We start from the raw sequence: 26,134 nt of genomic DNA, 5'->3' as shown, positions 1-26,134 counted from the left end.
GTAGAAGCAAATTGAGGAAAATATGTTAAAAATTAATACTTAAGTATTGGTCAACATTTCGCGAAGCAATATAACGAAAATATTGCACCTAATAAGCAAACACACACAGCCATATATAAAATAAATTGTACCAGTATAGAATTTGCGGTGTACGCTGAGAAGTGTAAAAATTTGTGTAACAGCGAGTAACAAAAAAACTGCTAAAAGTAAATGCTAAAAATATTTCTTTTAAGTGATTTTGTTCAAAATATTAATTTTAAGTGAATTAGTTTAAAATATAAACGTAAATTAGGTTTTATGGCACCCTCAGATATACATATCTAAATTATCATATTTTTAAGGGACGCTAACTAAGCATTGAAATTAAAATTAAGCATTAAATGAAAATTGTATTCAAATTAGAATAAAACAATAAGTAATAAGTTTATAAGTGCATAAAAAAAATTTTTTTTATTAACGCATTTTTAATTAATTTTTTTTTTTTTTAATTTGAAAATATTTGTATTTAAGTTAATTAACAAGTGATGAGTTGCTGATGGGCTTGCCAAGAAGTGGTCGACTGAATTTGTCTCAGAGGTCACCCACCCGGTCATCGGCATCCAGTCAACAGTCAGTTGAAGGGAAATTGAACAAAACGCTGATCAATGTGGCTCCATGTGCTATTTCTAAAACCCCTTTGGCCACTGTACAATAGACTCAGCACGCAGAAAGTTCTGGAGACTTCACACCATTCAATTTCCAAACTTGTCGTCATTAGACGATCGGTACTCACACAGAAAAGCTGGGTATACCATTTAAGGGGTAACACCACTGTACACGCGTAAAATAAACACGATTTTTAAAGAATTTTTTTTGTATAGAAGGTAAGGTAAAACAATCACTCTGATTTGGGAAGTTATTACTTATATACTAAAATACAAAACTACAAAGTTTGATCGAAAAATTTTACACAATGGTGGCATTGGAGACATTTTTGTAATGTGGTTTCTCTTGAAGGAGCTCCGCGGCACGCAGCACAGAGGGTGCAAATTTTAATCTGGAACAAAGAAACATTTTTTTTTCTTAATCTAGATAAGAATAGCTAGAGAAACACGTAGGGGATTTAAAAAATATTTATTTTTGTGGAATTAACAAGCATTTGAAGGAAAACACTCCATTTTGGACTAAAAAAAACGACACTTAAATAATTATAAGAATCGTTTAAATTAATCTATCGAAAATCCCCTACGCTCTTCTCTTAAGAAGGTTATTATACAGACGTAGTGAAAAACCTGATTAAAAATATTTAAAATTGTTTGAGTTATGCTGCGTGCCAATTTCAGAAAACGTGTTTTGAGAAAAACGCGTTTAAAGTTTGGAAATTTGGAGAAGTCGTTAGGTAGCAGTCACTAACGCTTGGTTAAAAGCTTAAAATATTTATGAAATAAACTTCGGTAACGTATAAAACTTTTTGTTCTGTATTTTAAAAGGTTCAAAGAATTTTTTAAGCTTATAAACAAAAAAATCAATTTTTTGAAATTTCTACAGTGGTGTTACCCCTTAATGGGCATTGCAGAAGCTGTAGGGACCTTCACAGAGAAAGAGGCTATTGGGCACTTTCTCTGTAAAAGTCAGGATTTGGCAACCCGCCTCCGTTACATCAACAGCTTTGGTTAGCTGTTCTGCCCGTTGAAGGTGTCAAAATGGCCGCTTTAGTGCTACTTGGGGAGCGTCAGTCTGGTACCTGAATCATTTCACATACCTACCTACCTAATTAACAAGTAATCTGTCGTCTTCAATTAATTTTTAAACTTTTATGAGGTCCATCATTTGGTAAATATTTAAAAAGTGCGTTGTCTCGACATAAACCCCCTTTTTTTGACTCGAATTCCTCATCTTCAGTCCACACATCTAAACCAAAGATCACATTTCAACTCACGACAATCGGTTCCAGTTTGCCGGAACTATCCGGACATATATCCAAGTAATTATTTCATCAGCAAAATCGTCTGAGCTCTCAACAGATATATTTAGACTAGTTCGAACCTTTCAAATAGATGTTGCTCATTTCATTGTGCCTTTCTGGTATGAAGGAAAAGGTTGCATTTCACAATGAAAGCTTAAAGAGATGGAGTAGAGCATTGGTAGATGACAACAATAACGAAAAATTATTTTTCAAAAAATGGACAAAAACATGTGAGGAATTTCAGTGAATAAAAACCAGCCGCTCGCAGTTGCAAGTAGCAAAAACCTCTGAATGTTTTTGCCACAAATAAATTTTCATAAACAATTTATGGCACAAAGCCGGCACAAAAAATTTAAACGTAGTCGTACAAGCCTTGAAGACGATCCACGTCAAGTACGTCCAAAAACAGCAACACACCAGAAATCGTAGAAAAAATGCAAGATATCGCATTGGAAAATCGTCGAGTGACTGAAAGAGATTTGGAGGAAGCCAGAGGCATTTCAGTGAGCAGTGTAAATATCATTTTGAGTGAAGTATTGGGTTTCAAAAAGCTGTGTGCACAGTGAGCGCCGAATTCGCTAACAATAGAACAAAAACACATTCGAATGCGACTTTCTCAGCAATATTTAGAGTGTTTACGAAAGGGTAAAGTGGATTTTGTGCGTCATCTCGAAAGATGAGGTCTGAATCTATCATTATAGTCCTAAATCCAAAATAACAGCCTAAGGAGTGGTGTAAATCTTGTTCTTCGGCTCCGACACGAGTTCGTGTCCAGTAATCGGCCAAGAAGGTGTTGACATAAGTTTTTTGGGATGTGAAAGCAATTTTGTTTGTGGATTAGTTGCAAACTGGTAAAACAGCTTAGCCCAGTTTACAAAAGAAAAAAACTGTTTTCCATCAGGACAATGCACCGTGTCTCAAGAACATTTTGACAATGGCTTAAATCCATGAATTAAAGTTCGATACGATTCAGATTTGGTTCCTAGCTACTTCCATCTGTTTCCAAACCTAAAAAACCGTTAATCCCAAAACACTTTTAAAAGTTAAAATTGATAACAAAAACTTTAGCACTTGCACTTTACGCACAAAGTCTACTCAGATCTTTGCTGGTCAGTAGCCATCCTCTCCACAAGCACAACTACTCTTCTACGCTCTCATTTATACTTTGCCGCATACATTCATATGTGAAACCAGTTTCTACCAGCTTTTCCATACTTCACGTCGACATTATATTACTTTATACGCTGCAGTATGCAATGGGTTCTTCTGCACAAATTAATGCAAACTTGCCACCTAAAATTCACGAATGGCATTCCACCATTTTTTACTGCTATACCTGTCTTCGATGGAATAGTTGCCCGCAATACGATTGAGCGCTTTGAAGGTAATTGTGTCAACGGTTATACTGTCTGGCTCATCCGCTTACAACAGCAACTCACCAAATCGGGTAATCAAGTGGCATACATACGCACATATGTGCACATGCATACATCCGCATGAGTTTGTTTATAAATGCATTTTTGTTTTTTGAATGAACTTGACAATGAATTTCCCAGTTCAATACGTTTTGTTACATTTGATATTTTATTTTGTATTTTATTTCTAATTCATAGCAAATAAGTTAGTGTAGCTGGAGCTGCTATATATGCACATATCATCTTGATTATTTTTATTCTAATGCTGCCAAGTATCAAATTACATCACCTCAAGTTGCGTCGCAATTGCAGTAACCCAATTATAGCAAAAATAAATTTCATGCTCAGTTAACCGTCACAATTGTCGCGCTCAATTCAATGCAAATTTCTATACAAAAAGTTAACATTAACGCAGAATTTGCGATGCATCGGCACAGTTAAATATTGTATCTCAAAGTTCGTGGTTGCCAATTTGGCTAAGCAAATTCTAAGTGCATTCTATACATACAAACTCATACACAAACCTTTCTTTCTACGTTCGCTCTTGCTATATAATCCTTCAAAATTGCGTCCTTAAAGCGTTCGCGCAAAAAGCTCACATCGTTCTGTATGTGTGGTCCGGCGCATAGGCGTTTATACTATCATATACGCGAATATCGAATGGCCTCCTCGACCAGCGAACAAGAGACCGAAGATGAGATCGACCCGCAACCCACAGAACCACTGCCGACAAAGTGTAAATTTTCAAAACACGAATTAATAGAATAGATAGGCTGCCATTATTTTAGAAAAAGCCAAAATTAACGAAAAAAATATTGCATGTTTCGCGCGAATTAGGGATGTGTTTATATACACATACGTACAGATGTATTTTATTTTGTATAAATACTCAATTCTTCAATAATCTAAAAAATAATTTTACATTTTAGTGCCTGATAAAATTTACCAAATAAATGAAATTGACAAAGATTTGCCAACCTCACTGGAGCAGCTGACAGTTAAGGAGGAGGATGCTTGGTGGAATCAAATGCCTTTAACGAATTTAGACCTGAGCTCAAATGCTTTGACACATTTGTCGCCTAAAATAGAAAACCTCGACACTTTGACCACATTGACAGTGAGTATCGATTTTACGGAGAAAGAATATTTCTGTGTGTTATTTGTATTTATTTAGCATAGGGTTTACCAAAAAGAGGTGTTATTTTGATATTCAAAGAAAAATGCTACTTTTTAATATAAATGATCGGATATTTATTTCATTGTAATGTCGTTAATAGTGGAAAACAACATCAGGCAAATGACCACCACGACCACGCTTACAGGACAATATCCTTTTCATGAAATTTTCCATAACCGGATTGCAAAGTGGCTGCCCTATGTCCTCGATAGCCTCTCGAATTCCATCTTTCAGGTATCGAATGGGCCCTAGTTTTTCGAAGCCACAGGGCAGCCGCTCTCTTGCGCACGGACTGACGCGGATTGTCGTGCAAACTTGCAGCGTCTAGATGTTGTTACTGATTCCATTTGTTCGGGGAAGTTTCAAATTTCAATTTTTTTATTTTTTGGAAGGGTGTATTCGAAAATGTATAATGGCTCTTTGTTTGGCACCTTAGCTCAACTATCAGCCTGTTTCTTATCTTAAGAAATTGTATATTGCAGTATGTACAATAGTTTAATATGTAAAAATTATAAGATTTTTTAGAACTAGAAAATGGGCATGTGTATCTTAAGAACTTAATGCATATTCTTCGATTCACATTACATTTAATGCTCTATAATTTTTGAAGTGAAGCATCTTAGGCGTCGATGGACGAGCAAGAATGGAGAATAAAATTTCAAGGCCATGCAAAGTTTTGGACATTTTCGTTCCGCGAGAGAGAAAAAAGATATAACGTAGAGGAAAATAGGGAGAGAGCTATACCTTATACATATATATCGTAGATACACTTTAGGCTATTTTTCCTGAGTTTTTCCTTGTGGTTGCTAATTTCTAGTGAGAAATAACACTGCCTAAGTTTTATTATTATTATTTATGCTTTTTTGCAGCTCCACGACAATTTACTAACCAGCCTTCCTAGAGAAATATGCAGGTTGGAAAAGTTGGTGCGTGTCAATTTGAGTCGGAATAAGTTGAGAGAGTTACCTGTTGATTTTTATACGTTACCTGAGTTGCGTTACTTGAACATATCGTACAATGAATTCGAGGAACTGCACCCTAGTCTCAGCGATTTGCACATGCTGGAATATTTGGTATGTAACGAAATAAAGAAATTAATGAAATATTAGTTGCTATATCTTTATGCTATACACATCGTACATATTTAGTTACATATATACATATGTAGGTAATGTTTGACTATGTAGATGAATGAGTTAAAAATAGAATAATATCATATATCCATAATATATTTATATGACAGCCATATAAAAAATGAGACCCCATATTTCTTTAATCTTTCACGTCCTTACTACAAGGATATCCGATATCAGTTCAATATCTAAATAAAATTTGCCAGGTGTATCTATGAAATAAAGAAACTAAGGCTGTAAAACATTCAATTTCGATTTTACCCATTTAATTATTATCAGCTTGTGAATCTTCTGTTGCTTGAAACAGTGCAGGAAGTCTGCTTCTTTCAGTTCCTTTAGCAGACATGCCGCGATTTTTTTTACATAACTCTCTGAATTCTTGTTGTTTGCTGCTGGAGACTTCTCGCAAGGGTGATATAATGCAAGGATTGGCCATCCGAAGCAAAATTGTGAAATTAACTTTGGTTGTTTCACATCAGGTGTTTTTCTGCCCGCTCATTTCACATATTTTCTTCCTCGCTTCCAATCAGTTGTTGTTCAGACGGCAAGGATGGGGGAAGGTTATGTTGATTTTTACAAACACACCAACACAATCTCAGTTATTCCTTAAAAAAAAAAGAACTGCCATAACCCCTGTTACGTCATTAAATCAGCTGATTTCTTCAAAATCGCCGAGAGCGGAGTAACGATTTGAAGTTGGCCACATCTTGGTTTCTGTACATCGTACATATAACTTTATAACTATTAACTACATATATAACTGGTAACGCTAACTAAACTTTTTTCAAATACTATTTTTTTGATTTTTTAACATTGTGCAACATGCTAACTACTTAACCTCAATTTTTGATGATAAATAGATTACTTTTTCGTACCCTTTTCTTAAGTAATATTTTCAATTCAATATATTTTTGTTAAATGAATGCATATAAAATACCCCATTTCCCTGGAATGTGTTGATATTTTACTTCTTACACTGTTCAGCAGAATGAAACTATATCCAAAATAATAAGCTTCCGGCAAAAGATTCTGGTAGAAGGAACAACAAAATTTACGTGTATCAGCGATTTGAAGTTTAAGTCCGAATTTTGTTTTAAGGCATCAGAGTTCCCACCTTTACTCGTTCTTATGGTATAGATAAATTCGATGTCGGATATTTTATGTATATATAAGTATATATATTGTATATACATATGTGCTCATAACTACGAAAGTTGCCTAAGTCAAAATTTCAAAAAAATTAGTTTGATGTGAAATAAGTGACATTCACATTATCTTAAATTATATGTAATGTAATTTTCACGATATCGTCAAATGAAAATTCAATGGATGCGTTTCTTGAAAAATGAATCTTATAAAATGTTCTAGAAAACTTTCTTTAGATGATTCGAAATTCCACGTTTTGGATCTTACACCTAAAACAGGAAAACCAAAATTATAAGAAAATATTAAATTATTTCCTAAATCAGTAACGGAAGAAAAACATAAAGATGTTATGTGTTTACTACCACGCATTCGTCCAGTTTGTCATGAACATTTTAAGAATCTTAAAAACTAGAAAAAATGATAAAAATGCATTATTTTTAAAAAATAGTAAATAAAAGTTCATGACTTATTTCATTAAAGTTTTTGTTGCAAATAAAACTCATCGTTCTTTATTGCATTAAGTGATTTATAGGACATTCAATTAATTTTGAAAATGGTTGACCTCAATTAGAGCTTTTAAAGCAACATTTTCGTATGACATTCATATAAAATTTCATATTGATAATAAAATTCCATTAATCAAGTCTAAGAAAATTATAAATTAAAAGGTCGCATAATATACAAATATTTTTTAACTCGTCCAAACGTAACTCATTAAATATCTCGAAACAATAAATAGTATACATATGACTTAGACTACTTTCATAATTATGGAAACATATACATATATTTTTGTGTTGTATAGTGTCTTTATGGGGGAATCCAATTCGCAATACCATTCAATGCAATTCAAATAGGTTTTAAAAAACTTGCTCACATTTTGCTCGAAAGGTAATTCAATTTTCGAAAATCATTCATATTGACCATAAAAAGTATTTATTTGGCGAAATTGATTAGAGTAATTTTAATTTTAATTTCCAATGCAAAAAAAAAAAGAAAAAAATGTAACAGTGATGCCAAATATGGGCTGCTTAAAAGAAGTACTTGATACAAAAATAGTGGTGGTGGGGGAGGTATTGCCCGAGTGACACAGCCAATAGTTGGGTATTGGCACAAAAGATACCATTTTTAAACACCACCTGTAGAACCACTGCTTCTTATTAGTCGAACCATCTTGATTTGACTATGAATCTGCCTATGCCATATATCTTCTTTTCTGCAATTTCTTTCAAGCTAACGATCGAAAATTCCCCCAGCATTTATGTCGTAGAACACCCAGACTTGAGAACTCACACAGATAATGAGAGACTGTCTCCTAAGATTTTTCTTGATTGCAGCTTCTACGTCTATCGTTGTGTCACTCTGAAATAAGCACGAGAAACCTGTGAAATTTACAACAAATGCCAATATTCTGACATCACCTTGTTCTTTTATACCACGATTTTTAAATAGTACCTTTTATATACATATGCACGAGTGTTTGTGTACTGCAAGGTCACCAATACTGTCAGGATTTAGAAAACACAAAATTTATTTTAACTAATAAAAAAGAACTTGCTTGTTAAGCTTACCCTGGTGATATATCCGCAGTATGATAAATTTAGTAGAATTTTTGTAGTTAAGTTCTGTACTCAAAACCATTATTTTATAATACTAAGCACCTACTAACCAACACTTTTTACAGTCTAATGATCAACTCTTATACAAGTGCATACATACACACTTACATACATTTATAATGTGACCAAAAATTATTTAATAAAGTATGTAATTTCATAACATTTTGATAGAAAATAAGGAATAACCAACCCTAAATTGAAATAAAGGGTCTTTCAAAAGTGACGCCTAGATGTTAGTAGAGACTAATTGCTAGCCACATAATTCTCATCTCTGACGTTTGTTAAGTAGACAGATGTACAATTTTACATGACAGAAAACGCGTTTAAATGATTGAAATTCCTTATAAAAATGGTCGACCTTTAAGAACAGCATATCGCAAAACTCGTTATTTTTTTGGTCGCAATAATCGTCCGAATGATTCGATTGGTGAAATGAAATGAAAGATTGGTGAAAAAGTTTCAAGAAACTAGTTTTGTTGAGGATAAAAAAGGACGGGCACACCAAAAACTGGGCGAACTGTTGAGAATATCGCAGCTGTAGCGCAAAGTGCTGCAAAACAACCTTCAACATCGACGTTCTCAACAATTAGGCATTCATAAATCGACTGTTTGGCGGATTTTACCTGTAGAAATGCTCATAGTGGACATCTAACCCCTTGCAGTGCCATTTAGCTCGACGAAACTCAGGCCAAAGTGTTACGCGTTAAGCCGTGGTAAACAGATGAGACTGATGCGCGAGATGATGTAACAGCAATTATGAGACTCGTGACTAACTCTGGTGGCGTACAGATAGAAACTAACATTGAATCACGACCCAGGCTCGTGATGTTTATGTTTGATCCGACGATCTATTCATGAGCCTGGCTCACCATATTCATATTTGGGCCAAAATTTGCATCACGAGTTAGACTCGATAAAGCGCTGCAAGGGGTTAAAAAATATAATTTTTCACACATAATTATTAAGAGCCGAATTTGAATAAAAATAGTGGGACCTAAAAGAATCTACATTTTTTGCATAAATTATTTTAAAACAATATCTAGACGCGTCTTTTGAAGGATCTTTTATCGAATTTTGTTTTTTTTTTCTTTTTTTTTTACTTCACACTTTCATTTATATATTTCATATATGGGAAAAAAGATGTGAACTACTCAATATAATAGAGCTTGGAGAATGGGTAAAGACATTCATTTCAATAATTTTTTTATTAAATTTAGAAACAAAACATTAATTAATTTGTTTAATTTATACATCAAAACTTTACACAATACAAGTTTTTTCAACAAAATTCAAATATAATCATTTGATTTCTTGGTCACAAGTTCAAAATAATGTCCCATCATTACTCGTATTAATAAATAATGCAAAACGCTTCGGCTTACGGTTTATGGTTTATAATTTTTTTCACTAAAAGGATGCTTCACATAATTCACTTACGGCGCTGCCCAATGGCATTGGCTTCCTGGTGCGCGTGTCTGAGCTTTTACTCTCATATAACCACATAAAAGAACTACCCTCCGACCTGGTGAATATGCGTTGTAAGTTGATGAATTAACAAAATAAAGTATATTTTATCATTTCATATTTATTTACTTACAAGTATACATACATATATATATGCAATATACGCCTTTTGTTAAAACAACTCAAATCGACTCAGTTCTTTTTGCCGATTAACCATTAAGTTGATTGGATTTAGTGGAAAATTGGAATTATTAGTAATTTCTTGGCGCTGTTTATAAAACCACTGGCATAATGACAATGTCACTACATATTGATAAGTTTTAACTATATAATTTAAGGGCTTGAGAACTTAAAATGATAATCCGAAGCAAAAATATTTTTGAAAAGAATTTTTTTTGTTATAATCTGGTACATAATTACATGGCATTTATTTTTTGCATATGAAATCTGGCACATGTCCGCCGCGGCTACGAGTTACATACATAGTCCATTCGACCAGTCCAATTATTGACTACTTTTTCCAATAAATCTGAATAATAAATGTAAATGACACCAATCTGAAAAAAGTTCACGCAAACGATGGTCATTTGGCTCCAATTCGTGCACGAGCGATATTTTATAGGTACGTAAGCCAAGATCCTCACATACATTTTTTTGCATAGTTGAAGGACAAAGGCCAACAAGTTGAGAATGACAATGATTCGACATTTCTGGCATCTTCTTCAACACTTCGCGCTACAACGGCAATATTCTCTTCTAACATTTTTTTGCCTTGTCGAGAATAGTAAAAGTAGTGCTTGCTGACTAGGCCGATTATGTTGACTGCAAAATGGACGAAGTGCTTTATGAATTACGCGAATAGATTTATTTTTGCCAAAGTAAATATTTATTACGATTTTCCAAGTGGATCATCGAGAGAAGATTACTTATACATTGATCAACTTACGTCCACTTCCGGCGTTAAAGCGTCACACTTTTTTTTTTGTTTTTGGTGGGTGAGGTAGGCTTCGAAATGCCTTCGCACTTACAGCGACCCTCGTCTACTGCGTCGTGTGGTGTGGCCACTAAAACGAGCCCTGCTCTCCTTCTCGCTAGTACAACGAGTTCCAACGTTACCGTCCATCCTTGCAGGATGAATCGCGTGAAGGCTACCCACAGTTGTCGTGCCATAAACAATCCATGCTGTGCGTCAATTGGTAACGCAAGATCGTCATGTGACATATACCGAGATAGCAGCAGCCTTGGGCGTTAGTGGGGCCTGTATATGTTCAAAAGCGCATGAACATTTGATCGTCAAGAAGATTTGTTCGCGTTGGATGCAATTGTCGAAAAATAGACTCGAGTAGATTGAAGTAAAGAAATGTTGAAAAAATTCAACCGTGGTGGTACTCATCAAGTCTATGACATCGTAACAGATGACAAATCTTGAATCTATGTATATAGCCGGAAACGAAGCAGCAACCGATAGTAGGGGTGTTCCAATGACGAGCTTAATCTAACAAAAGTTGTCGCCCGAAAATCTGGGTCCGGAAAATCTGGTAATGTCGCAACTGTACCAGTAGAGAAACTTAAAAGAGTAAACTCTGAGTGATACATAATAATTTGTTGGTCAGAAGTTTACGGAGAATTAAGGTAAACCAACCGCCGACGACTGAACACCCAGATCAAGTCAGCATTTGCGCTTTTACTCTATGTGCGGTTCCTCTCCGCACTGAGCTGGCCTTGGGACCAGCCAAACTCCGCACCTGGCAATGTTCTTGAATTGGATCATACCTGAGTATTGGAGTTATACCAAGTTATAAGTATAATAATAAAACATCAAAGTGATATCATTTTATTAGAATATGTTTACAATTATATGCCAAACTCGTGGTACTTTGATCAAGAAGCTTAGATCAAAACCCGATACCATAAGATACATAAAAATATCCACATAATGGCTAAGCAATGTACCCGTTCTATTTAATAAGGTATGCTTAAAAACATATAGTATTCGAAGCAGCTAACCACCACAACAAAGCTAAGGATTTTCAACTTGAATGTGAAGTCTGTACTGTTGTATGGCTGGGAAACGTGGTCCGAAGCGGTTTCAACAACAAAAAATTTCCAAATCTTTATAAACCGCTGCTTAAGAGCTATACTGCGTATATGGTGTCCAGATAACTGGAATTCTAATGACGAGCTCCTTGCTCGAAGCGAACAAAGTCCGGTTGAGATTGAAAAACGCCAACGAAAGTGAAAGTCAGACAATCCGTAAACCTGCGACTGACATCAGCAGGATGTCCTCGACTGGAATCCGCAAGGCTCTCGCCGAAGAGGGCGCCCGAAAAGAACATGGAGACGAAGCCTGTATGACAAATCCACGACGTCTGACGGCTCGCTCACCCCAACGTACCTTTATGGAATTGACCCCAATGGAATTTATTTGTATCGTCAATCTGCGCCTCCAGCTGGCGCGTAAACAAATAATAATAATATTAATAATAACAATAACCGCCGACGACGAATTATCGTTCGCCAATGGAAGCTTTCACGTGTCGACTCACGTGAGAGAGTTTTTGAGGACTCAAAAGATCAAATTAATGGATCATCCGCCGTAAAGCCTTGATTTGGCACCTAATGATGCCCTATTGTTCCCGAACAATAAAAAAAGTGAAATCACGTTTTTAAACGCTTGAGAAAACTATTGAAGACTTTAAACAGCTCGTTTTGGAGGTATTCATTTCTGAGTGGCCAAAGTGCTTTGAAAATTGGTTCAAGCGCATATAGAAAAGTGTATTAACTTCCAAGGAGAATGTCTTAAAAAGCAATACAGCCATTTTCATCGTTAGTTGTTTGTGTTGTCATTATTATTTTATTGTGTTTTTTTATTATTGGGCGCAAAATATAAAAGGTAACCCACATAGGTACATGGAGAAAATGCACAAGCGAATGTTGAGCCCTTTTAAATTCGCACTTTAGTCAGCTCTAAAACTGCGGACAAAATTACTTTTTTTTTTTAATTTTGTTTAAAATGTTTGAAATTTTGATAAAAATGTGTCGAAGTCTTTTACACAGTTTAAATATTGTATTTATTATAGAACGAACTACATTTTTATAAAAAAAACTTTTGAAATTAAAAAAAATGCAATGAATAGTCAAACCTTGTCAATATGGTGTGATTTTATAATTTTGCAACGGAGTATCGTTTTAGAATCCCTTACAAAATTTCTATTAAAATATTAAATGCGTTTCTGTAAAAAATAAAACTGCCCAAGTCAAAAAAGTTGTTTTGGCAAAAGTTCATCGATATGTAAGAGTACGTATGTACATATATAAGTATTTAAAAAAAATATCTTTTTATTATCAATAAAGCTCTACAAAAATTGGACCTGAATCATAATGACTTGATTTCCCTGCCCGAGGATATTGGCAGTCTACGCAAGTTATTGTGTTTGTACCTCCAGCATAATGACATAACGCAACTGCCGAATTTTGAGGGCTGCCAGTGTCTGCAAGAGTTGTATGTTGCTAATAATTTAGTTTCGGTAAGCAACTTTCGTTTTTATTTGATTAAATTCAAGGGTGATAAGGGTTAAACTCGTCGAAATACAGCCCATTTCTAAATACTCGCTCACAGAAATTAATTTATTTTCAAGAAAAAAATTGTGTAATAATAAACCCCCAGAGAGAAGACTTCCCTAAAAAATGCTGAATACTCCCAAGAGTTCTCTCGACCAAAAATTGTTTTTCACAAGTCAAAAATCCTATATAAATCCAATTAACTCTCAGAGACAAGACCTCCAAAAATTTGGGCAAGAAAAGTCGAATTTCGAATTAGTAGATTTGCATATCACATTTACAAGCAATCTTGCTTGTATTTCGATTCGGATTTCTATTCTTAAGCCGGCCATACACATACAGTTTCAACTGATAGTTTAAACTGAACAGTTTAAACCGTCAGTTGAAACTGTACACTGTTGAAGCAAACACACATACAGTTCAATTCTTCAGTTTTGGCAATGGATTCGAAGAAGCAAGACGATAATAACAGATTTCTTCGTAGCACCAGGTTCAATTTCGTTCAATTTTTTTGCTAATTTGGTATATGCATCATCTCTTTTCATACGGTCATGATAATCATGACTCTTTACTTGCCAAAGACAAGGTTCCGATCGATACATTTCAATAAAATCGCTAATTATTTGATTACGTTTGTTACGCGCCATCTTAACTACGCGAAAATTATACTTTTAAAAAGGAATACCACAGAATACAACACACCTCCTCTTAATTGAACTGAGAAATGTACAGCGAACCCCCACACACGTAATAATCAGTTTAAACTTTCAGTTTAAAAAATTGAAAATTTCATTTGTCTCAGTTCAACTGTAGAGTTGAATTGAACTGAAACTGAAATATCCACACACGTGGATGTTAGACTGTACAGTTGAATTGTACAGTTTAAACTATCAGTTAGGCCTTAGGCCTTAGGCCGGCCACACACATACAGTTTCAACTGATAGTTTAAACTGTACAATTCAACTGTACAGTCTAACATCCACGTGTGTGGATATTTCAGTTTCAGTTCAATTCAACTCTACAGTTGAACTGAGACAAATGAAATTTTCAATTTTTTAAACTGAAAGTTTAAACTGATTATTACGTGTGTGGGGGTTCGCTGTACATTTCTCAGTTCAATTAAGAGGAGGTGTGTTGTATTCTGTGGTATTCCTTTTTAAAAGTATAATTTTCGCGTAGTTAAGATGGCGCGTAATAAACCTAATCAAATAATTAGCGATTTTATTGAAATGTATCGATCGGAACCTTGTCTTTGGCAAGTAAAGAGTCATGATTATCATGACCGTATGAAAAGAGATGATGCATATACCAAATTAGCAAAAAAATTGGACGAAATTGAACCTGGTGCTACGAAGAAATCTGTTATTATCGTCTTGCTTCTTCGAATCCATTGCCAAAACTGAAGAATTGAACTGTATGTGTGTTTGCTTCAACAGTGTACAGTTTCAACTGACGGTTTAAACTGTTCAGTTTAAACTATCAGTTGAAACTGTATGTGTATGGCCGGCTTTAGGATTTCAAAGGAAACACTTTTGAAGTCAATCAACTTCATTGGAATCGGCGCAGCGCCCATTATTTGATTTCGTTTCTGATAAATTGAGTAAAAATCAAGTATTGTCTAGAAATAAAAAAAAATATGTCCAGGGAGCTTCTATTCAGAATCGGGCTGTATTATTCGACCCGGTCGCACTCTCTTCGCTCATTGGCCTCTTTGCGCAAACGGCGGAATCATGGCACTCGTGTTCGGTGCAAAAATAGTAAAATAAAATTACGGTAATTCCGTTGCATTTAATGCATTTTTCATTATCTCGCAACAGTTGATTATCGACGCAATCTAACATTGAAATTTACAATAACTTAGAGTTTTATGCAAACATGAGCACCTCGATTCTGCCGCTGTTTGTGGCTTTAATATTTTTTTTTTTTAATAAATTTTTTATACTGTATCGTTTTTCTTTTTTTTTATAGAAATTACCAGAGAGTTTTTGCTCAAACTTGCCGCATTTGAAAATTCTCGATTTGCGCGATAACAAAATTACGAAGATACCAGATGAAATTTCACTTCTGAAAAATCTTATTCGGCTCGATTTTACCAACAATTCAATAAGCAATTTGCCATTGTCGTTGGCTTCATTGGCGCATTTGGTTAGTTTGCAACTCGACGGCAATCCGATCAAGTCAATCCGCCGCGACGTGCTGCAGTGCGGCACAACGCGTATCCTTCGAACGCTGCGTGATCGTGCGCGTGCTGCTATCGAGAAGGAACAACGCCTTCTTCAAGGTGATAAAAATTCCCCATCATCGACATCCTCAGCCACATCTTTTGTACCTGCCAACTCCGGCACAATGGGTGCGGATGGTTTGAATAGTCCACGACGTCCGGCTGGCGGTTGTGATGAAGATGCAACATTTCCCGATAAGTGAGTGTCTTGACTATGTGTTTTGTGTTATATGTGTTTGTGTTTGTGCATATGTTTCTGTGTGCGTGTGTGATTGAGTGTACCCAAACCCCTCCTTCCCCCCATATAGACTTAATGCCGCCTACTATGCTAATGTGAATATGGAGCAATCGACGGGAACACAAGACCAAGCCCAAACGTTCCATTCAATGCAGCGATTCGCATTCAATTACAATAGCATTCAATATATGAAAATTGATGTATCCAAATTTGAAAATCCATATTTCGCTTATAATAACTGCTACGGCACTCTAACGTCCAACTATGATCCGCATTATCCAATATACCAACAGCCCATACCATACGAAAATCCGCACGGCCGTGGTGGCTGCAGTATTTATTCGCAGAATATTCTATAACCACCTCTCGTGCTTGATATTTCAGATATAAGATGAGAAACACACATACACTGAACGTGACCATGCAGTACCTATCCACAGTGCCTGACGAGGTATTCCAAACGGCAGCGGAAGAGCATGTCAGCTGTGTGGATCTCTCCAAGAATCGTTTCGAAAAATTGCCTGATTCGTAAGTATTGCAACTAACATAAGGAAGTATTGCAACTGATTGAGATTAATATGTGGCATAAGACTTATAAATACAGTAAAGGCAAAGTTGAGGTTATTCTATAGGTGAAGAGTTTAAGAGGTTATGTTTAAAAAGTGATATTTTTCTATTTATTTTTTAATTTAAGCTATAGGGTGAAAACTTTAAAAGGCTAGTGAACATACTTTTCGACTCGCCAAAAATTTTGATATACCGAACTGTATAACTCAATTCCAAACAAATTAATATCGAAATTAATCAGCCCTATCACGGCCGCCGCAGCCGAGTGGTTAGTGCGTGACTATCATTCGGGAGTGCGTAGGTTCGGATCTTCGTGCATGAAACACCAAAATTATATAAGAATTTTTTTCTTATCGCGTTCGCCCCTCGGGAGATAATGGCAAACCTCCGAACGTACAGTCTGTATCAGAAAAAAAGAACCGCAATTATTCATGAAGTATAAAAATATATATTTAAATTTTTTTTATTTCAAAATATGTATAAAACAACGAGTCACAATTACTCAATAAGTCGTGTAGTCTTCATCGTTGGGGAGTATAAACTGGCATCTTCTTCATGCTTTGAACCAGTTTTGAAGTGAAACTTCTTTTGTCTCGAAGGATGAAACGCTGTGAGGAGTAAAACCATAGCGTTTCATCTACATGTGACGCTACGCCAGCGCCATCTGTTAAAAGCGTGGCGTGGATGAAACGCTGTGAGGAGTAAAACTACGCTAAACTACGTAAAACTCACGCTATGCCAGCGCCATCTGTTAAAAGACTGGCGTGGCGTGTCGTCGTGAATGTAATGCGGTCGTTTATTATTGCATTCTTATCGAATGTAATTTGTAAATATGACATTTGATTGACGGCCGCCGTAGCCGAGTGGGTTGGTGCGTGATCACCATTCGGAATTCACAGAGAGGTCGTTGGTTCGAATCTCGGTGAAAGCAAAATTAATGAAAACATTTTTCTAATAGCGGTCGCCCCTCGGCAGGCAATGGCAAACCTCCGAGTGTATTTCTGCCATGAAAAAAATCTGCTCATAAACATATCATAAAACAAAATGAAATAAATGTATAAAAAAAAAAAAAAAAAAAATTTTCTTGTGATTCGAACCAAGGATTTCGGATCGGAAGCCCACATTGCTAGCCGCTGGGCTATCGCGCTGTGCTGTCGCCGCAAAATAATGTATCATAAATCTGTTTACCATACCAAAGACCATACACTTTGCGAACGCATTTCGGTGGAAACAGTTGACAGTTATCCCAAACACAATATTATATTAGTAACGCGAGACGCGTCATAGAGTGTGTGTGTAGTTTTGAGCAAATCTTACAAACATATTTTGTTTTGTTGATTGATTTCTGTTAAATATGGCATCAAATCAACAAAAACGGAAACCGAAAACAGGTGCTGAACGGCAACGTGAGTATTTGGAGCGTAAAAAATTAAGAGCTACTGCTGAACACCGTGACAGTGAATCCTCCGGTTGTACGATAAGTGATAATTTGTAGTACCAACAACAAGATGCGGAACTACCATTGATGCAGTATTTCATCGATACCTTGATAGATTAGAATGTAGATCATTTTTTACGTATTTCAGTTACCATAAAGCCCTTGTTTCATTTTTGGAAAACGAATCCAATAATGATAATGACAATGCCGAGAACCAAATGTAATTGAGTACAATAAATTCATTTCTTTTTATATTAAAATAAATAAATAATTCTGTTTAATAAAATTCCATTCCATGCTTTCCATGACTTCTGCATGCATTATATTGAAATAATAGTTAAATTATTGATTTGTTGATAAAAGAAGTTTCACTTCAATCGTGCGGGTTCCGTGAACTACCACACACTTTCTTTTTTTTCTGCGTAGCTCGTCGACAAACAGGACTAGATATGCAAACTTGACGCACGAGTTGCTTTAAATCATGGACTGGCCTTCCGTCAAGATGCGTTTTCATAGTTCCTCACACAATTTCAATGAGGTTGGCGTCTGGGGACTGGGAAGGCTAATCCAATACTGTGACACCATTTTCTTGTTTTGTTGTTTCTCAATGTGTTTTTCTAAGAGCAGTGGTTTTGATGATGTGGAACCGCAGGATATGTTCGCCTACTTCAGTCGACGATCGTTGGTGTTGATACTCACATCTATTCCCTTTTTAGCAAGATCTGATCGTAGATCTGGCGTAGTCACAAAGAAGGGTTCCGCTTAAAAAGTTGGACGATCACTTTGTCCTGCTTTTTAGTCGTCACGCGCTTCAAGCCGCGCTCAGAAATGTCAGCAACATTTTTGTACACCTTATACCGTTGATTCCACATCACAACAAACTTTTTTGATTTTCTAATCACTTTTGCAGCCCCGGCGTAAGATAATTTCGGCCCTTTCGAATGCGTGCATAAAAATACCGCCTCAAAACGCTTCGCGTACTTCTCACTCATTTTTGTTTGGTTGCGTTTACGGGAAAGTTTCAAACGACACTAACCCATCGCAGCCCTTCAGTGGGACTATTATGCAGCAAAAAGCAAAACGAAATATATATTTTGAAGTTACAAGAAAAAAACCGGCTCTTTTCTTTTGACACATACTGTATTTCTGCCATGAAAAAGCTCATCATAGAAACCATTTGCCGTTCGGAGTCGACTTAGAACTGAAGGTCCCTCCATTTGTGGAACAGCATTAAGACGCACGCCACAAATAGGAGGAGTAGCTCTGCAAAACACCTATCAAAAGTTTACGCGCTAATTATTTATTTCTTTATTTTTTTAACGGAGAATTATATTCGTAATTTTTATGCGGCGGACGCAGTGATAAGAGTAATTAATGCTCGTTATGCCGATTTCCAATAAGTTTTTTGGTTACACAAATGTAGCCTGTTTAATTCTAAAATAACCAAATCGGCGAAAACGAGTCGATATTGGAGGAATCGGTGCGATTTTACACGGAATTGAAATAAAAACCTGCACAAAGACAGGGAGGAGTTGTATTGTTATGTTCTTCAAACAGAATCGGATTTCATAACAGGCCTAATTTTTTTCGGCTTAAAAAATGTAAATTAAGCCTTAAAATTTAAAAAAAAAAAATTATTATTTATAGTCTGTTACAAAAATCGTGGTCACTGTTAAATAATAACAACAATTGATTTTTCGAAAATTCGCAAATTTATTGATAATTTTATCGTCAATACTCAATGCAAATACCTCAATAGCAAGTCCAATCTCCTGCATTGTAAAATATGGCCTGGCACCGTCGGGGCATACTTTTCACTAGTTTTTCTGCATATTCTGCCGGAAAAGACCTCCAAATTTTCCGAATTTGTCAAGAAAATTGATCTAAATTACATGGCTTGCGTCTGTGAAGCTGAGTTTTCATCAGAGCCCACACATTTCCTATGGGACTTGCATCCGGTGACTGAGATGACCAATCTAAAGTGACAACTCCGTTTTGCGCCTTCCACTCACTACACGTGTTTTGCACTCAACATTGGTTTTTCCAAAGCAATGCGATATGTCAGTTTATTGGCAAGCAAGTGCCTGCGAATCGTTCCGTAAGATGTCAACACCTTTTGCTTTCAATTGCACAGCAGCTCCACGTAAAGTCAAAGTTGGATCTTTCGAGAACAATGCGAGAATCTTTTTTTTCGTCTTTTTTTGAGACTTTGCTTGCACTTCCGCAATCAGGAAAATCATCAACGTTACCGACCTTTTTATAGCGATTTATCTGCTTGCTAACGAACTGCTTCGACTTTCCCATATATTTCGCAGCAGCAGTTTGCGTTAATTTGGGTCCTTTGGGTCCTAATTTTGGGTCCCATACAAACATAGAAAAATTGCCTCCAAGCGAGAGGCTTAAACAGCACTCATTTCAAAAAACCACTCAATTGAAGACTAAATTTGGCAGACAGCTGACTTTTTACAAAAATCATGAAGGACTGAGGTACCCTCTATGTCATAGAAAAAGAAACAGGACGCTCTGATTTTTTATCTATGTACGTGTAACAGTGGCCACGCTCTTATGTAACAGACTGTATGAATACAAATTAAATGAAACTTTCAGGTGAATAAAATTTAAAATTATCTTAAAAACGACATCGATTACTTTAAGTGAGAATTCTGGAAATATTTTTTGTTGTTAATTAGGGACTGATGACACTTATAGACACTAAATCAAAACGACTGTATTGAGATAAATATTAGTTCTTGCCATCTATTGCATCGCTCTTTGTTCCATTTTAGACTTCAACTACTCAAGAACAGTGCCAGCGAGTTGGTGATGGCCAACAATCAAATAACCAAAGTGCCAACATTTATCTCACAATTCACACGCCTTTCCCTGCTCAATTTGTCATGCAATCACTTGGTCGATTTGCCGAAAGAGCTGGGTGTCCTGAACACATTGCGAGAATTGAATATCTGTAATAATCGGTAAGTACCACTAAAAATATTTTGAGTAGCTGATTCAAAATTATTAGCTTTGAACTGTTAACTGGTGTTGAACGACATGGGCTTCTTACAGCTTAGCGTATAAAGATTTTAATTATGCAGTCGAGAAAATTTAATTTATTTGCATCGCACGGGGGGAAAAACGATATTTCCACCAATACTTATTTTCCGAGTCCTGGATGTGAAGTGAAACTTTGGAGGCCCTTTCAAAAATAGTAGCTCAGAAATGTTGGTGAAAAACTAAAAATGCAGACGTATTACAACTGAAATTTGTATCTAGTGTTTACAGGGTCCGGCATTCGAAGTGTAACCAATTAAAAAGGCCATAAATTTAGTTTGGAAAATTACTTTTATTCAATTCAAAGTAAAAATTGTGTGAAAATAATACAAAAGTAAGAATCAATTTACTTTTGCTCGATATGACCACCTTTTGCCTCGACTATGGCCTTGAGAGAGTCCAGAAACGAAAACGTAAAACTGCAGCAAATTTGGTTTCATTTAGCCTACCCCTGTTGCATGATCTCATACACAGCCGTAGCCAATTATGAGTGTGTATGTATGTATACACGCACATGCTTATGAGAGCATTTGTAAGAATATCCTTTTCGTTCATTGTTGATTACCTATGCATCCTTCTGTTAGTAATTCCCAACCACTTTGTGAGTCATCCGACTTAAGTACTCTGCTTTGAGTGTATGAAAGCATACTTACCTGGCGTAGAGGTGAACCGTGATCACGAAGGCGGTTCCTCCGGAGCGAGACCTGATCATTGCACATTCGATTGGGTTGACCTCTGCGATTATTCCTAATGCGAATAACTCGTGCGTGTAATTTTTGGTAGCCGGGAAGAGCGTACGCGCCGTCCCGACATTTTGAATATATTAAAAAAATCAGATATATTTTAAAAAAGTTCCTGGATTTGTCTGACTACATTATGGCCCTTATTATGAGCAACATTCGATCTTCGACTGTAGTCGAAAGTGCTGATCGAACGAATTTTCATTTGGTATTATGGTGCTCATTCGTTGAAGAATACGACTATTGTGAATTTCGGTCGCTCGACGCATTTTAAATAGATAATTTTTTCTCAGCTGATACAGCAAATTAAAATAAAAGCAAAACCGATTGTATTGAAATTCTTTCCTAACAATTTTAAAAGTTAAAAAAAGTATTTTTTGTCAAAATGAGTACAACGGAGTTGTGGTTCGACGATTTATCGGACGATGAAAGATTAGCGGAACTAGCTAGAAGTAGAAAACAGTTGAGGGGCGCATCCAACCCCCTAGAAATGGCTTCCACTGAGTATGTTTAGAATTTTCAAAATGTGTTGACGTACTTAATATTACAGAAATTTCCTTACAGATTTTTAAAGAACTTTAGATCATCTAAAGAGGCGTTTATGAACCTACTGTCCAGTACAGAAAACCAGTTGCAGCAGTACACCCGAGCCAAGAGCTCTTCACTATTCTCCAAAAAAAGCAACACAAATTATTAATGTGTGTGCAGCTTTGCACAACATTTGCTTGTTTTATAATGTTCAACTTCCGGATGAAGAGTTATCCGATGAGACCCTCAACGATGATGCTGAAGATATTGAAGTGGAGACAAACAACGGAGAAGCAGAAAACATAACAAATGAAATTCTTAGAATATTATAGAAAAATCTAAAAAGTATTAAATAGAAACCTTTACGCCACAGTTTCTGTTTTATTTTTGTTATAAATTTTCTTTATTCAATTATTCGTCATTCGAAAAATATATGTATTACAGTTCCTCTACGTATTCCAGCCCAAACCTGCCAAGGGAAAATAAAAATGTATTTCTATAAACATCACAAAAAAACCATTATTAACCTTAATCCATTTTGCTGCCGTTCTAACTGGTGGTCCCAAGCAATTCAGCTCCGTTGTAAATTCCTCCCATTTTTTTGCTGCTTGAACTTTGGTGCAAATCCCTTTTGCGAATTGTGGATTCTATTCCATTAATGCAACCAGCCTTTCTAATTGCTGTTTGGTACTCACGACTTTCGACCTGCATAAAATTAACAAAATTAGTATATATTTATTATTTGGTTACTATAAAACCATAAATAATCGGAAACAACTTACATTTTAACAAGTTTACCCACAATCTGCAACACAATCGAAAGCAAAATTGCATTCGACTCTAAATTCGGTATTCAACGAAAATTTCGACAGGGCTGCACCGCTCATAATACCAAATTGACATTCGATTTTCGATCTTCGACAACCAACGAATACCGAAGATCGAATCTAACTCATAATAGGGGCCATAATATCATGTTGATTAGAGAGGTATGTAACTCCTTTTAGTGCTGTATGAAATCTCTTTAAAGTCGACGAAGTGATGTTACTTTTTCAAGATTTGACGTGTGATAGATATGAGAAGTACAGGGTGAACGATATGAATTGTTACCTATTCAAAACACCATAACTTTTTTGTGTGAAATTAGTTTTTATTGATTTCAAAGACGAAATGTTTCAAAAATGATTACAATTTTTACATACATATATTCACTTTAGCTCGATATGACCACCTTTTGCCTTGACTATAGCCTTCACACGGTCAAAAAATGAGTTGCATGCTGCACGAATGTGATTTTGAGGTATTTTAGCCCATTCTCGTATAATCGCTTTTTTCAGCGCACCCATACTGGCATATTTTTTAGTCCTCATGAAGTGTGGAACATGATTTTTTAACCATTCTTAGTTCACACGAGCTTTATGAGACGATGCCGAGTCCTGTTGGAACGTCCATGGTCTACTACCGAAATGTTTGCGTGTCCACGGCTCTAAAGCAGCTTCTAAAACATTTTCCCGATAATAAGTCGCATTCACTTTGACACCAGACTCGATAAAAACGATTGGGGAGCATCCATCAGTGGTCACTGCAGCCCTAACCATTACTTGCGATGGGAAATTACTTCGAGTGGCCATACTTAGGCTCAAATTTTCGATCGTTTTGAGTGTTTATGAACTGCTCAATTGGGAAATTTTTTTCATCAGAAAACACAATGCTAGGAAATTCGCCACGTTCGTGCAAGCGCAATAACTCCTTTGCTCTTTCGCACCGAACTTTTTTTTTGCTGGGGTTAAAGATCGTGTGCTTTTTGGAACTTGTAAGCCTTGACCTTGAGCTCATTTTTCAATATGCGTCGAATGCTGTCTTGCGATATTTTCAGTTCTTTGGCCATTTTTCTTCCACTTCGACGTGGATTTCGTTCAAATCAAGCCTTCACTTTCCGAACCATTTCTGGCGTTGTTGCGGTTTTTTTTTGGTCCACCTCCATAGCGATTTGCAATGCTACCAGTATAATTGTAACGTTTTATAATGCGATACACAAACATTTTATTCACTTTGAGGTGACTGAGCTCACGAACAATGGCTGGTTGTGATTTTCCAGCAAATATAACGCAATTACACACACTATTACGTTTGAATTCCATCACAGAAAAAAAATTCAACAAAACTGAGACGCAAATGCTTTTGATGACTTATAAACAATATATAATATTAAACTGTCATTAGAACAATTTTGACGTTGATGTCATGAGCTGTTTTAAAGATACAAGCGAAGTGTGAAGTTGGTAACACTTCATATCGTTCACCCTGTAGAAGTAGAAATACCTCTCATTAGTTTCATCGTGTCAGCTGATACGGGCGTACGTTTACGTTGGTAAGTGTGAGCACCGTAAGCTTCAATCAGTTCATGTAAGATGAAGTTTAGTGCTAAGAAAGAAGGTATCACGAAACTGATTGTCGATAGTAAAGGGTTTTTCAGTAAGAGCGCTTCAACTTTTGAACTTTTTTGAATAAAACACAAACGGTTTGACTTTTTTAACTAATTTTTTTTTTATTATCGAGTTTGAACATATACATTTAAGTATGAAATTCGATTTCTTTTGCATGACCACCGCGTGCACGTTTTACGAAGTCCAATCGTTGAACCCAATTTTCGACCACTCTTTTGCATAAATCGGCCGAAATTCCAGCAATTTCGCGTTCAATATTGGCTCTGAGCTCACAAATCGTCGCCGGCTTGTTACTGTAGACTAGGGACGGGCAGCAGAGTGGCACGCTCGCAGCAGAGCGTGCTAGCAAAGTGCTAGATGGGGGGGCGACAAACTTACATCAGAAGGGTAAGCAATAGGCGTGTACGTATATTAATCAGTTCTGAGCAACGCATATGTGTTTGTAAAAAAGAGAGTGAAGCTTTGCCAATAGCAAAGTTACCAGATAAGGGTACTTCATTCCATGTTAGGGGATTTCGAAGTGTTGATCGTTCATATTAAATAATAAAATGCTTTTGGTTTTTTTTATTGGAAACGCTTCTTTGAATATTAACATCATCTTTGCAAATTTCTATTTTATTTACTTTTATAATTTTTGTAATCAAGAAGCATAGGCGATTTTATAATCAAGAAGTTTGAACATTCGCATGTCAAAGTTTCATAGTTGCTAAACTATGTGGAGAAAAATTTGTACTGACAATCGGTGTATATTTTTCTGAATGAAAAAATTGTCTTCGTTTACATATAAGTATGTATGTATATCGTATGTTTTTATGTTAGTGCATTTTTTTAAAAAATGCTGGTCACAACAGCGAACAGTAATCTCAACCAGCCATATTTGATTTAAACAATGCATGTTATACATTTTATTTTGTTAAAAAGGACAATTCATACATGTTTCTATTAAAAAAATAGAGGATTCTTTCAAAAAACATTGAGGAAATTATCATAGCAGAGTGGGTATTCTTGGTGAGTACTTAGTTGCTCTCAAATTCAAATCACACGTATATGGCAATGCGCACAGTATGACAAAATACACAAAAATCCATCCAAACGCAAACCACTTTTCGCCATCATACACCCATGCGTTCAGTACATTCATTAACACATTGAAATAAATCTTCACCTTTAGTCGTCCCTTTCATTGGAATAATGTCCAAAGGTTCTTTACATATATTTAGGTGGGCATCACCTCCTCGGATAAAAATCGCTAATTGGGGCTATGTCAGATATATCTGTACTTTTGTCAAATACATAATATACAAGACTTCACCAATTCGCCATCCGAAAATGCACGATTCTCAAAAGAAAGGTTTAACGCGATTTCATAAGTTACACGCTTTGCATCTACAACGTAATCTTCGCTTTCCTAAGAAATTAAAAAAAAATTTTAATAATTTGAATT

The 26,134-nt window shown here is 35.9% G+C and overlaps 1 protein-coding gene and 1 non-coding gene across 5 annotated transcripts in view; both read left to right on the top strand.

Annotated features, from left to right (window-relative positions):
* LOC129242295 (leucine-rich repeat-containing protein 40) overlaps positions 1–26,134 on the top strand; it is a 63,095-nt gene that overhangs the window by 20,410 nt on the left and 16,551 nt on the right. Inside the window, exons 1-8 of one of the 4 annotated variants that reach the window (XM_054878892.1) lie at positions 189–206; positions 4,290–4,477; positions 5,407–5,610; positions 9,850–9,973; positions 13,254–13,426; positions 15,429–15,880; positions 16,304–16,447; positions 20,711–20,899. In XM_054878892.1, the coding sequence (XP_054734867.1) occupies position 206; positions 4,290–4,477; positions 5,407–5,610; positions 9,850–9,973; positions 13,254–13,426; positions 15,429–15,880; positions 16,304–16,447; positions 20,711–20,899 (1,475 nt within the window). In that variant the 5' untranslated portion in view covers positions 189–205. Of the gene's footprint in view, positions 1–188; positions 207–3,817; positions 4,097–4,289; positions 4,478–5,406; positions 5,611–9,849; positions 9,974–13,253; positions 13,427–15,428; positions 15,881–15,989; positions 16,448–20,710; positions 20,900–26,134 lie in introns of those variants that run through there. The other 3 variants (XM_054878883.1, XM_054878866.1, XM_054878874.1) reach the window with 3 other exon arrangements.
* LOC129236634 (U1 spliceosomal RNA) lies at positions 21,621–21,786 on the top strand. The gene has a single exon (XR_008581691.1). It is a non-coding gene; the product is annotated as a U1 spliceosomal RNA (small nuclear RNA).

This window comes from Anastrepha obliqua, chromosome 1 (genome assembly GCF_027943255.1).
Source record: "Anastrepha obliqua isolate idAnaObli1 chromosome 1, idAnaObli1_1.0, whole genome shotgun sequence".
NCBI classification, from domain to species: domain Eukaryota; kingdom Metazoa; phylum Arthropoda; class Insecta; order Diptera; family Tephritidae; genus Anastrepha; species Anastrepha obliqua.
This window is presented reverse-complemented; position numbering and strand designations above follow the sequence as displayed.